The sequence below is a fragment of the Vicia villosa genome, unplaced genomic scaffold (genome assembly GCF_029867415.1).
Source record: "Vicia villosa cultivar HV-30 ecotype Madison, WI unplaced genomic scaffold, Vvil1.0 ctg.001478F_1_1, whole genome shotgun sequence".
Lineage (NCBI taxonomy): Eukaryota > Viridiplantae > Streptophyta > Magnoliopsida > Fabales > Fabaceae > Vicia > Vicia villosa.
This window is the reverse complement of record NW_026705633.1, coordinates 522,787-536,310: the sequence shown is the minus strand read 5'-3', so window position 1 is coordinate 536,310 and position 13,524 is coordinate 522,787. Positions and strand designations below refer to the sequence as shown.

Below are 13,524 nucleotides of genomic sequence, written 5' to 3'. Positions count from 1 at the left end.
TTGAGCTACAATGTTCTATATTATATTTCCTTCGTTCTATCATGAACGGTAAAGAAATTATTAACATTTATTTAGATTTTTCTTTAAAAAAATAATTAAAAATTATATAGCAACAAATTTCCGTGCATTTCGCCGTTAATCCAAATCTTTTTTATCAATTATACTATTGACTCATTGAGCTTTGTCACAACCTATACGTTAATTGCGTCAAGAAGTAATTTATACGCTAATATATGTGAAAGAATTTATATAACTTGTCTATGTACCTTTTCATTCCCTAGTAACACCGGTATTACAAAACTGGGTGATTTCCTTTTTCATACTTCAGATAAGATGTGGAAGCTTTTCCTAGTGGAGGTATTGATACTTTGTGCTATAGCATTGGCCTCTGCTCAAAGTGGCAACAACGTGAGGGCTACATATGAGTCATACAATCCTCAAAAAAGTAAGTGGGACATGAACACTTTGAATGTATTCTGCGCAGCTCAGGATGCAAGCAAATCATTGGCATGGCGCAGCAAATATGATTGGGCTGCTTTTTGTGCACCTATTTGGCCTTTTGGCAAAGCAGTATGTGGCAACTGCTTAAATGTATGGTATTGTTAAATATGTTATTTTTTATTTATAATTCTCTTAAAATTTTGGTTTCATACAATATATGAATGACTCATAATAAAGTTTATATAGAAATAGAAGGAAAATTAACAACTGCTTAAATGAAAAGTTTATTATATTTTAAATTTGTTTGATTGTAGGTGACAAACAGTGAAAATGGAAAGATGGTGTCGAGAACAGTAAGAATTGTTGATAAGTGCACTAACGGAGGGCTTGTCTTAGATATTGGTGTGTTTCGAAAATTGGATAGCTCTGGAATTGGGTTTACTCGTGGTTATCTTATGGTGGATTATCAATTTGTCAATTGTGGTAAGTATAACTCTTTTATTCGTGCTAATTTCAATATATAATAGAAGAAAACAAACTCGTCAATTTAATGTCTCATTAAAAAATATTAAAGGTTTCTTTATGTTTTTTTTTTAAATTGATTTTTGAAATTTTCACACACACATACAGACACCCTCCAAACTCTCAAACAAAACTTAAAAGGAAAATTCCTCAAAACTTAAAAGTTGCTTTAGATATTATTTCAAAATTCTGTTCTCCAATTTCAAATCAAGATCTCCTGAAGCTTGGTTCCAAATTATTTTAACTAACATATTGTTCTTAGCCTCTTGATCTTTTTGTTTTCGGTAGCCCGTTCCATAAGAAATCCATAGTTAAACGTGCTTGACTTGGAGCAATTTTGGGATGTGTGACCTTCTAGAAAGTTTTTCGGAAAGCGAGTGAGTGAGGACAAATCTTGCTGAAAAGACCCGTGTCGGTTTTTGGGGCCAGTCGATCATCTCGAAAGCAGTCAGGGGCGTTACAAACGGTATCAGAGCCAGACCTCTCATAATACGATGTGGTTCAAGGACGAACTCTGCGGAAGCTGGTGGGCATGTAACACCCGAGGCCGAAGAAGGCGAGGGTGGTCGCCACATCGGAATGAGAGGGAATCTTGAGGTCGTGCAGGTATGTGACTGCATGGTTGTAGGAAAGCTTATAAGGATTGATGGGTACTATCTATACCAATAAGATGCATCTTCTTTTCGGTAGCCCGTTCCATAAGAACTTTACAATTAAGCTGGGAAGTTTCCTGGAAAGCTTGTGAGTGATGTCAAAGCATGCTGAAAAGACACGTGTTGGTTTGTGGGGCCAGTCGATCATCCCGAAAGCAGTCTGGGGCGTTACAAATGGTATCAGAGCAAAACCTTTCCTAGTACGATGTGGTTCGAGGACGAACCATGCGGAAGCTGGTGGGCATGCAACACCCAAGTCCAAGAAAGCGAGGGGTGGTTGCACCGCATGTAATACCTGAGGCCAAAGAGGGCTAGGGTGGTCGCCACATCGGAATGAGAGAAATCCTGATGCTGTTCAGGTATGAGACTACATGGTTTAAGGAAAGCTTATAAGGATTGATGGGTAATACCTATACCAATAAGATGCATCTTCTTTTCGGTAGCCCGTTCCATAAGAACTCCATAGTTAAGCGTGCTTTTCTGGGAATTTTCCCGGAAAGTGAGTGAGTGAGGACAAATCTTGCTGAAAAGACCCGTGTTGGTTTGTGGGGTCAGTCGATCATCTCAAAAGCAGTCAGGGGCGTTACAATTACTATTAAGGGAAATCAAAGTCCTTAAACATAAGAGTGTCCATTTATCTTATCTTTATCATATTTAATTCCTTATGGTCAAAAAAAAATAATTCGTACTTTTAGAATCACTAAACATATAAGTAATGTCTCTAAATCTTTAAAGCAAGGTCACAATATCAAGTTCCACATTATGTATTCTAGAATTCCTTTTGCGGGTCTTCAAATGATGCGAGGCATACACTCTCTCTTATGTTGCATAAGGATACATGATATCCCTTGATATGATGCATCAGAAAAGAACTCATACCATTCCTCTAATGTTGATAAAACTAGAACATACGAGGTCAACAACTTTTCCTTCAATAAATTATAACTCTCTTCTCACTTCTTAGTCCATGAAAAAGATTGTTATTTTTTGGTAAGTTGCATAAATGGTTTCACAATATTGCAAAAACCATTGACAAATATCTTGTAATAATCTTCTAAACCAACAAAAATTTGAATATCTATAATAACTTAATGTCATTCTTAAGAAAGTAAAGTCTCCATCTTTGTTGGATCCATGTCTTAGAAAGTTCAACTTAGCTAACCAAAACTTACACTCTGACAAGTTAACTTATTGTTGTGAAAAACGATGTCAAGAACAAAATATAAAAGGGAATTAGGGGAGATAAGGAGAACACAAGAATTGGTTATAACTGCTATTCTTTCACTTTCTCTTAAAACAAGATTACAAGTTTACAAGAATAACAAATAACCTCTCTCACCCTAAATTAGGATTTGCAGCTTAGTAATGATGAGAGACTAGTATGCTATTTATAATAAAACCTAACATACTAACTAATGGGCTTTTTCCACAAGGCCCATTACACAAGCCAACTTAATAAACAAGCTAACTTAACAAATTAGGGTTTAAACACTAAAACCTAATTTAACATGCTAACGACCCTAGCATCTTCGACACAAGCATGTGAACAACCTTTGACTTCATGCTTAATCCTGTCGAACCAAGAAGCTATCCTTCGACCATACTAGAGTTCTATCCAATATCTCACAAATCTCCACCTTGGATCTAACTCTACAACATCAAGGGAACAAACTAGCTTTCTTCATGCAGCTTTATCAACTGCATACAGTGGAAAAACTTGCAACTCGGCAATGTCTTGGTGATCATATCAACAAGATTGTCTTCAGTCGAAACCTTCAACACTTGGACTTCTCCACACTCGATAACTCCTCTGACTAAATGCAGCCTCACATCAATGTGCTTAGTTTGCTCATGATAGGTTGAATTCTTCGACAGGTGTATTGCACTTTGACTATCACATTTAACAGTGATACCTCGTCCTTGAAGTTTCAGCTCATTCGCAAAACCTTCAAGCCACAATGCTTCTTTCACAGCTTCAGTTAGGGAAATATACTCCGCTTCAGTGGTTGATAGAGCAACAACCTTCTGAAGTGTTGCTTTCCAACTAATTGCAGTGCCAAACATAGTGAAAACATATCCAGAAATAGATTTTCTGGAATCCATACAACCTGCATAATCAGAGTCGACATATCCTTCTATTACTGCTTTACTATCTTCACCCAAGGCTCCACCATAAATTAGGACTCTATTCAGAGACCCATTAATGTACCTTAAAATCCACTTCAATGCTTGCCAGTGAGCCTTTCTAGGGTTCGCCATGTGCCTGCTTACAAGACTTACTGCATATGTTATGTCGGGTCTAGTACAGACCATAGCATACATCAAAGAACCAACTATATTAGCATATGGGATGCTATTCATATAGGCTCTTTCGACATCAGTACTAGGACACTGATCAATACTCAACTTGAATTGAGGGTTTATTGGAGTCACAACTGGCTTCGAATTTGACATACCAAACTTTTCGAGAATCTTCCGTAGATATGCCTCTTGAGATAAGCATAACTTTGACTTCTTTCTATCTCTTCAAATGTCAATTCCAAGAATCCTGGAAGCAGCTCCCAGATCCTTCATATCAAACTCCTTATTGAGTTCAGCCTTCACCCTCGTCACATCTTCAACATTGTTGCTTGCTATGAGAATATCATCCACATAAAGCAACAAAATAACAAATGAATTACCAGGTCGAAATCTGAAGTAAACGCAGTGGTCGAACTGACTTCTAATGAAACTTATGCGTGCCATGAACTTGTCGAATCTCCTATTCCACTGTCGAGGAGATTGTTTCAGCCCATACAAAGATCTCTTTAACTTGCACACATAATCTTCCTTCCCCTTTTCGACATACCCTTCAGGTTGCCTCATCAGGATCGTTTCATCTAGATCACCATAAAAGAACGCAGTCTTCACATCTATCTGTTCCAGTTCAAGATCGAACTGTGCCACCATGGCAAGCAACATTCGAATGGACCTATGCTTCACAACAGGAGAAAACACATCATTGAAGTCGACACCTTCTTTCTGAGTGAAACCCCTTGCAACTAACCTTGCCTTGTATCTTTTCGACGTCACTCCTTCAATTCCTTCCTTAACTTTGAAAATCCATTTACAACTGACTAACCTTGCCCCAACAGGTTTCTTGATCAGTTCCCAAGTATGATTATCATGAAGAGATTTCATCTCATCATCCATAGCCTTCAGCCATTCAGTCTTATTTCGACTCCTCATAACTTCCTTGTAGTCTCTAGGTTCTTCGTCTAGAACCTCACTTGCGAGATTAAGGCATAAGCTATAAGATCTGCATACCCAAGTCTCTGAGGTGCCTTGATTACTCTTCTCGACCTATCTCTCGAAAATAGATAGTCATCGTCAGTTTCCTCAACTTCCTCAGCATCTTCTGCTTCTTCTTCGACTTCATCAGGGATATGCAATTCAACATCAACATGCTCCACCTCAACAAGAATCTCTACCTGTTCCAGCTCTTCGTCAGATGTTTCTGTACTTCGACCAACATCATCAATTTTCTTAAAAGCCATTTCAGCTTCATTTAAAACTATATCTCGACTGCTGATACACCTCCTGTGACCTGGCTCTAGGCACCATATCCTATAAGCTTTGACTCCATCAGGGTATCCCATGAACATGCATTTCAAAGCTCTAGGTTCGACCTTGTATTGCCTAATGTGAGCATAATCTACGCAGCCAAATATTATCCGTTTGTCGAGATCTGGTGGATGTCCCGACCAAACTTCTTCAGGTGTCTTCATATCTAACACTGTCGAAGGACATCTGTTTATCAGATATGTTGTTGTCGAAACAGCCTCAGCCCAGAACACCTTCTTTAGTCCAGCAGTAGTCAACATGCATCTGACTCTCTCCAAAATAGTTCGATTAAACCTTTCAGCCAAACCATTTTGCTGTGGAGTACCTGCAGTAGTTCTGTGCCTTGCAATACCAGAGGCAGCACAAAAACTGTCGAATGCCTCATTGCAAAATTCAAGGCCATTGTCGGTTCTCAACCTCTTGACCTTTCAGCCAGTCTGATTTTCAACCAGAGTCTTCCAACTTTTGAAATTCTTAAAAGTTTCATCCTTAGTATTCTGGATGAATACCCATAATTTTCTGGAATAATCATTTACTATGGATAGAAAATACCTTGCTCCTGAATGTGATGGACACCTTGCAGGTCCCCAAAGATCATCATGGATGTAATCAAGGGATCCATGTGTTCTTTGTTTGCCTTTGTTGAACTTCACTCTGCAAGATTTTCCAAGTACACAGGGTTCACAAAACTTCAGCTTTTCGACTTTGTCTCCACCAAGAAGATTTTGTTTCCTTAATTCGACCAGACCCCTTTCACTGACATGGCCCAATCTCATGTGCCAGATTTCTGTCTTCGATAAATGTTTCGTGGATGCAACATTTGTCTAACCACTTACAACTTCAGCCTCAAGGGTATACAAGCCTTTTTCCTTCACGCCTCTCAAGACATCCTTCGAACCCTTCATAACTCTTAGGATACTTTTCTCTCCTTGAAAAACATATCCTCTCTTGTCGAATTCACCAAGAGAAATTAGATTTCTCTTCAAATCAGGAACATACCTGACTTCAGTCAACAACCTTATTGACTCATCATGGAGTTTGAACCTCACAGATCCAACACCTGCAATCTTGCAAGCCTTGTTGTTTCCCAGCAATACTGTTCCACCATCTTGATCACATAATTCTTCGAACAAGTCTTTGTTTGGAGTCATGTGCCAAGTGCAACCTGAATCCATAATCCACTCTCTTCTCGAGTCACTGCTTGAAACCACAAGAACATCAGATGATTCAAAATCATCTTGAATAATGGCTGCATTGCCATTATCCTTACCTCCATGATCTTTCAGGCGTTCAGGGCACATCTTTCTTGTATGACCCTCCTTCTTACAATGATAGCATCGAATGCCAGATGCTTCGCCACTATAAGACTTCGACTGGCTTTTGCCCTTCTTCTTGTGAAACTTACCATCCTTCCGTAAGAGTTTTCCTTTAACGGCCAAACCTTCGCCAACAGTCGAAGGTTTATGCTCCTTTCGTTCGTTCAGGTCCTTTGAATATAGGGCTGATTGAACTTCTTCAAAGGTCAGAGACTCCCTTCCATACAGGAGAGTTTCTTTGAAGTGAGCATGTGATCGAGGCAAAGCGCACAATAGTAGCAGCGCTTGATCTTCATCATCAATCTTTACATCAATATTTTCAAGATCAAGAATCAGCTTGTTGAACATATCCAACTACTCAGCCAACACTTTGTCTTCAACCATCTTGAATGAATACAAAGCCTGCTTCAGGTAGAGTCGATTTACCAGCGATTTGGTCATATACAAACTTTCAAGTTTCGCCCATAACCCTGATGGCGTCGTCTCCTTTGATACCTGTCTGAGAACCTTATCACCAAGGCTCAACAAAATTGCGTTGTGTGCTTTCTCGATCATAGTCGTCTTCTCCGCTGTCGTTAATGCAACATTCATGGCTGCCTCTCCCTTCAACGCTTCCAAACAACCCTGCTGAACCAGTAGGGCTTTCATCTTCAAGCGCCACAGACCGAAATCATTCACTCCGGTGAACTTTTCAATCTCATACTTTGTTGACGGCATCTTCTCCACGCTCACTGCACCAATTTGTTGTGAAAAACGATGTCATGAACAAAATATAAAAGGGAATTAGGGGAGATAAGGAGAACACAAGAATTGATTATAACTGCTATTCTTTCACTTTCTCTTAAAACAAGATTACAAGTTTACAAGAATAACAAATAACCTCTCTCACCCTAAATTAGGATTTGCAGCTTAGCAATGACGAGAGACTAGTATGCTATTTATAATAAAACCTAACATACTAACTAATGGGCTTTTCCCACAAGGCCCATTACACAAGCCAACTTAATAAACAAGCTAACTTAACAAATTAGGGTTTAAACACTAAAACTTAATTTAACATGCTAACGACCCTAGCATCTTCGACACAAGCATGTGAACAACCTTCGACTTCATGCTTAATCCTGTCGAACCAAGAAGCTACCCTTCGACCATACTAGAGTTCGATCCAATATCTCACACTTATAATTTATTTTCTCATATAACATGTAACACTAGATGTAGATGCTCGTAATGTTATTATTAAGTCCTAAAATAAATGAGAATTTTGTTAATGAACACCACCACAAAATTGTAAAAGAATCGATGGAAGATGATTTTCATATAGTTCATAAAAATTATCGGTGCATTGGGCACTTCAAAAAACATGACAAGATACTCATAGTTTTCTTAAGAGGTCCTAAAACAAGCCTTTTGTTTATCTTATTCTCTAACTGAGATATGATGATAACCTAAATTTGGATCAATCTTGGAAATCATGATTTCTAACTTATGACTCAAAAGACTTTTATTGTTTGAGTACTCTACAAATATTCTATACAACAGATGACCACACAAAGAATCTACATACATAAATCTATCTAACTATTGACGCACTTAATTTAAATGTTATGTCTTACTAATTAGGCTAAATAAATAGGCCCAATTCGACATGCTAACAAAACTACAATTATCGACTATTGCGTACTAGAACACTTTTTCACTACCACATCAAGACTTCGACATTAACATGTGAACAGACTTCAACAACATGCTTAATTTTTGTCGAGCCGTGGAACCTACCCTTGTCGAGACCAAAGTTCGATCCAATATACCACACCAAAGATTTCATCAAGTCTGAAGACCAATTAACTAATATATTTACTGCGTCATTCAAGGGTCCTCAAATGAATTACATTTGAAACAAGCTCATCTCATCTCATATGATATATATATATATATATATATATATATATATATATATATATATATATATATATATATATATATATATATATATATATATATATATATATATATATATATATATATATATATATATATATATATATATATATATATATATATATATATATATATATATATATATATATATATATATATATATATATATATATATATATATATATATAGAGGAGGGTTATATTTACTCCAGGAGTAAGTTATTATAACTTACTCCAAATCTAGACCATTGATTCTTTTCAATCTAGTGGTTAAAAATAATAAGTAATTAAATGTGGAGAGAGAAAACTATTACTTATTATTTTTAACCATTAGATTGAGAAGAATCAATGGTCTAGATTTGGAGTAAGTTATAATAACTTACTCCTGGAGTAAATATAACCCTCCCCATATATATATATATATATATATATATATATATATATATATATATATATATATATATATATATATATATATATATATATATATATATATATATATATATATATATTTATTGCAACTTGAGGACGAGTATTAAAAATCAATTCAAAATGTGTATCAATTAGATCCAATATGTATCAATTATATTAATTCTATTCCCTTATAATATACAAATAATATAAATATAAATACAATCTAATGAAATTTCATTAAGCACAGAACTTTATACAGAAAATACATTTTCGATAAATTTTAAACATTTTTTTATATAGAGTTTTACTCTATTATAAAAAAAAATTATTCATTTTTTTAAATTTTAAATTTGATTTTATTATATTTATTTTTTTTAATTATAATATTCTTAATATGTGCGCTTAGGATACCGACTTAAATTTGTTTCTCACATCCTTGTAATAGACATATAATAATTATACCCAAAAAAAAAAAAATTGACATGTAAATTTTATGGTATTTATGTGTATATCCTTATGAATAATGAAAAAATATTATTATATGTAGTTTGCAGTGATGGAACACATGATTGTCAAAGTGCAACTACCTCAATATTATTATCTTCGACACCAACGGCTGGTATGTTTTCACCCTTATACCAATTATAAGAATTAGTTTTCATGTCTATATATATATATATATATATATATATATATATATATATATATATATATATATATATATATATATATATATATATATATATATATATATATATATATATATAAAATAATAGGCAACAACATGCTTTGATAAATTACTATTTTTTAAAGAGAGAAATGATTTTCTAACACAAGAATAAACAGATACACCATAAGCTATACACTAAAACAAAATTTTAAATATGGTTCAATTTGTATAACTTTTCCTAATTTGTGTTCATATAGCATACATGAAAAAAAAAGATGTGTCTTAGAACACTCATATTTTGAAGCCTTATACTTTCATTTCTATCTCTTACTTATTTTATAGAATTTATATTACAATGATTCTAAAAATACATTAATAAACTTAAAATAACAAATGAGACACAATAATGTTCAATATTTACATTTAAAAATATGATTTCTCATGTTATTATTATCTATGTTTCAGCACCAACACAATCCCCAACTTCATCAACACCTACCTTGGTTCCTATTACTATTGGTATGTACTTCATTCTTTTATTGATTCAAATTTAATTTTCAGACATGTTCTAAAGTAGATGTTGTGAATTCAATACCACTAACAAATTATAAAAAATAAGGGATGAATAAAGGACAAGGAAGAAGAGGAGAACACAAAAATTGGTTATAACTGCTATTCTTTTACTTTCTCTTAAAACAAGATTACAAGTTTACAAGAATAACAAATAACCTCTCTCACTCTAAATTAGGATTTGCAGCTTAGCAATGATGAGAGACTAGTATGCTATTTATAATAAAACCTAACATACTAACTAATGGGCTTTTTCAGCAAGGCTCATTACACAAGCCAACTTAATAAACAAGCTAACTTAACAAATTAGGGTTTAAACACTAAAACCTAATTTAACATGCTAACAACCCTAGCATCTTCGACATCTACATGCTAGACCCATCTTCGACTACAGTATGCACACTTCGACACCAGCATGTGAACAATCCTTCGACTTCATGCTTAACTCTGTCGAACTGTCGAACCAAGAAGCTACCCTTCGGCCATACTAGAGTTCGATCCAATATCTCACAAATTTCCACCTTGGATCTAACTCTACAACATCAAGGGAACAAACTAGCTTTCTTCATGCAGCTTTAGCAACTGCATACAGTGGAAAAACTTGCAACTCGGTAATGTCTTGGTGATCATATCAGCACCATTGTCTTCAGCCGAAACCTTCAGCACTTGGACTTCTCCACGCTCGATTACTCCTCTGACGAAATGCAGCCTCACATCAATGTGCTTAGTTCGCTCATGATAGGCTGAATTCTTCGACAGGTGTATTGCACTTTGACTATCACATTTAACAGTGATACCTCGACCTTGAAGTTTCAGCTCCTTCGCAAAACCTTCAAGCCACAATGCTTCTTTCACAGCTTCAGTTAATGCAATATACTCCGCTTCAGTGGTTGATAGAGCAACAACCTTCTGAAGTGTTGCTTTCCAACTAATTGATGTGCCAAACATAGTGAAAACATATCCAGAAATAGATTTTCTGGAATCCATACAACTTGCATAATCAGAGTCGACATATATTCAATTGCTGCTTTACCATCTTCACCCAAGGCTCCACCATAAATTAGGACTCTTTTCAAAAACCCATTTATGTACCTTAAAATCCACTTCAATGCTTGCCCGTGAGCCTTTCCAGGATTCGCCTTGTACCTGCTTACAAGACTTACTACGTATGCTATGTCGGGTCTAGTACAGATCATAGCATACATCAAAGAACCAACTATATTAGCATATGGGATGTTATTCATATAGGCTCTTTCGACGTCAGTACTAGGACACTGATCAATACTCAACTTGAATTGAGGGTTTGTTGGAGTCACAACTGGCTTCGAATTCGACATACCAAACTTTTCAAGAATCTTCCATAGGTATGCCTCTTGAGATAAACATAACTTAGACTTCTTTCTATCTCTTCGAATGTCAATTCCAAGAATTCTGGAAGCAGCTCCCAGATCCTTCATATCGAACTCCTTTTTGAGTTCAGCCTTCACCCCCGTCACATCTTCAACATTGTTGCTTGCTATGAGAATATCATCCACATAAGGCAACAAAATAACAAATGAATTACCAGGTCGAAATCTGAAGTAAACGCAGTGGTCGAACTGACTTCTAATGAAACTTATGCGTGCCATGAACTTGTCGAATCTCCTATTCCACTGTCGAGGAGATTGTTTCAGCCCATACAAAGATCTCTTTAACTTGCACACATAATCTTCCTTCCCCTTATCGACATACCATTCAGGTTGCCTCATCAGGATCGTTTCATCTAGATCACCATACAAGAACGCAGTCTTCACATCCATCTGTTCCAGTTCAAGATCGAACTGTGCCACCATGGCAAGCAACATTCGAATGGACCTATGCTTCACAACTGGAGAAAACACATCATTGAAGTCGACACCTTCTTTCTGAGTGAAACCCCTTGCAACTAACCTTGCCTTGTATCTTTTCGAGTCACTCCTTCAATTCCTTCCTTAACTTTGAAATTCTATTTACAGCTGACTAACCTTGCCCCAGCAGGTTTCTTGATCAGTTCCCAAGTATGATTATCATGAAGAGATTTCATCTCATCATCCATGGCCTTCAGCCATTCAGTCTTATTTCGACTCTGATCCGCTGTCGCTCGCGGGTCAAAACGAGTAGTTTTCAAAACGTAGTATAGCAACAATGGCTCGAGTCGTATCGCAAGGATTCTTGATTTTATTAACTAAAAGCAAAGTCGAATTTGGGGGGGGGGGGTTGGTTTGGTTTCGATTAAACAAAAAAGCGCTTAAAATAAGTGATTCTGAAAATAAGCTGTTTTGAAATAAGTGATTAAAACAGGTTAATCTGCCGGTTCGACATCCAACTTATCATCGGTCAATATAATTCCAGTCCCTAAATGATTTCAATTCCTATTCGATTGTAATTTCGAATTAACAAGCGCAATTCATACTACAAGATTATAAATTCCTAATGTCCGGATTAAGCAAACGGATTAAAGTATTGTGAATTAAGCAAACACAATTTCGCGGATAAAGCAAACGCGATTAAATTATAGGAAGAACAATCATCGAATCAAATCAATATATATTCTATGGAACTTGAATTAAGCAAACAAGACATAGAGCACAATATTGAAAGGAATGAATAATTTAATTGGAATTGATAAAAAAACCTCAAAGTATTTGGAACTCGACTCCGGCAGATTTCACCTTCGGATTAGTTCTCCATTACACGATCGTACCAAAGCTTCAAAATATTTTCGTGAATAGTGATAGATGAACAGTCACCGCGGCTGCCTAACCTAAGTCAAAGCCACAACCCGTTTTACAATCCAACTGGGTCAAACATACGACCCAGGCCCAAAACCAATTAACCCGAAACTTAACTAAAGCTAGTGCAGCAACTTCAACGCATATTCTGGCCCTTCTACAGTCCGATTCTGACTTTGACTCAAACATAAGAATTGTAGCTCTTTCTCTTAGCTTTCCGGCGATTATTAGAACGCCTCAATCGGACTCCTGGAACTCCAGATATGATCGTTTCCGTGCAGACTGTTATTGCTGAAAAATTAATACGAAAAACAAATAAGTGCAAAAATAAAATAAAATATAAAAACATATTAAAACATAAAAATAAATAAAACAAACCGAAGAAATACTTGAGTACAAACATGGAAGAACGTGCATTAAAATGCACTGATCAAATTCCCCCACACCTGAACTTTTGCACTCCGAGCAAATTGAAAAACAAGCAGAAATACATCAACAGTTACTCATCCTAGGCTACAAATCTTCTTCGGGTAAGTTTGCATCGACAGGTACTAATCTTGCACACTAAGGACTTTGTAAGAACACTAACCACAGATATGCAGACATAAGGCTCCTAAATACACAAACCAATTCAAATCATATTAT

General features: G+C 35.9%; 1 protein-coding gene across 1 annotated transcript; it reads left to right on the top strand.

The window, feature by feature from the left end:
* The first annotated feature begins 294 nt into the window (after window positions 1-294).
* On the top strand, window positions 295-10,181 carry LOC131635399 (pathogenesis-related protein PR-4-like). Its single transcript, XM_058906020.1, has 4 exons — window positions 295-591; window positions 756-924; window positions 9,437-9,508; window positions 10,025-10,181. Exons 1-4 carry the CDS (start codon window positions 334-336, stop codon window positions 10,111-10,113), a joined length of 588 nt encoding a protein of 195 aa, XP_058762003.1. The 5' UTR covers window positions 295-333; the 3' UTR covers window positions 10,114-10,181.
* Window positions 10,182-13,524: the final 3,343 nt, after the last annotated feature.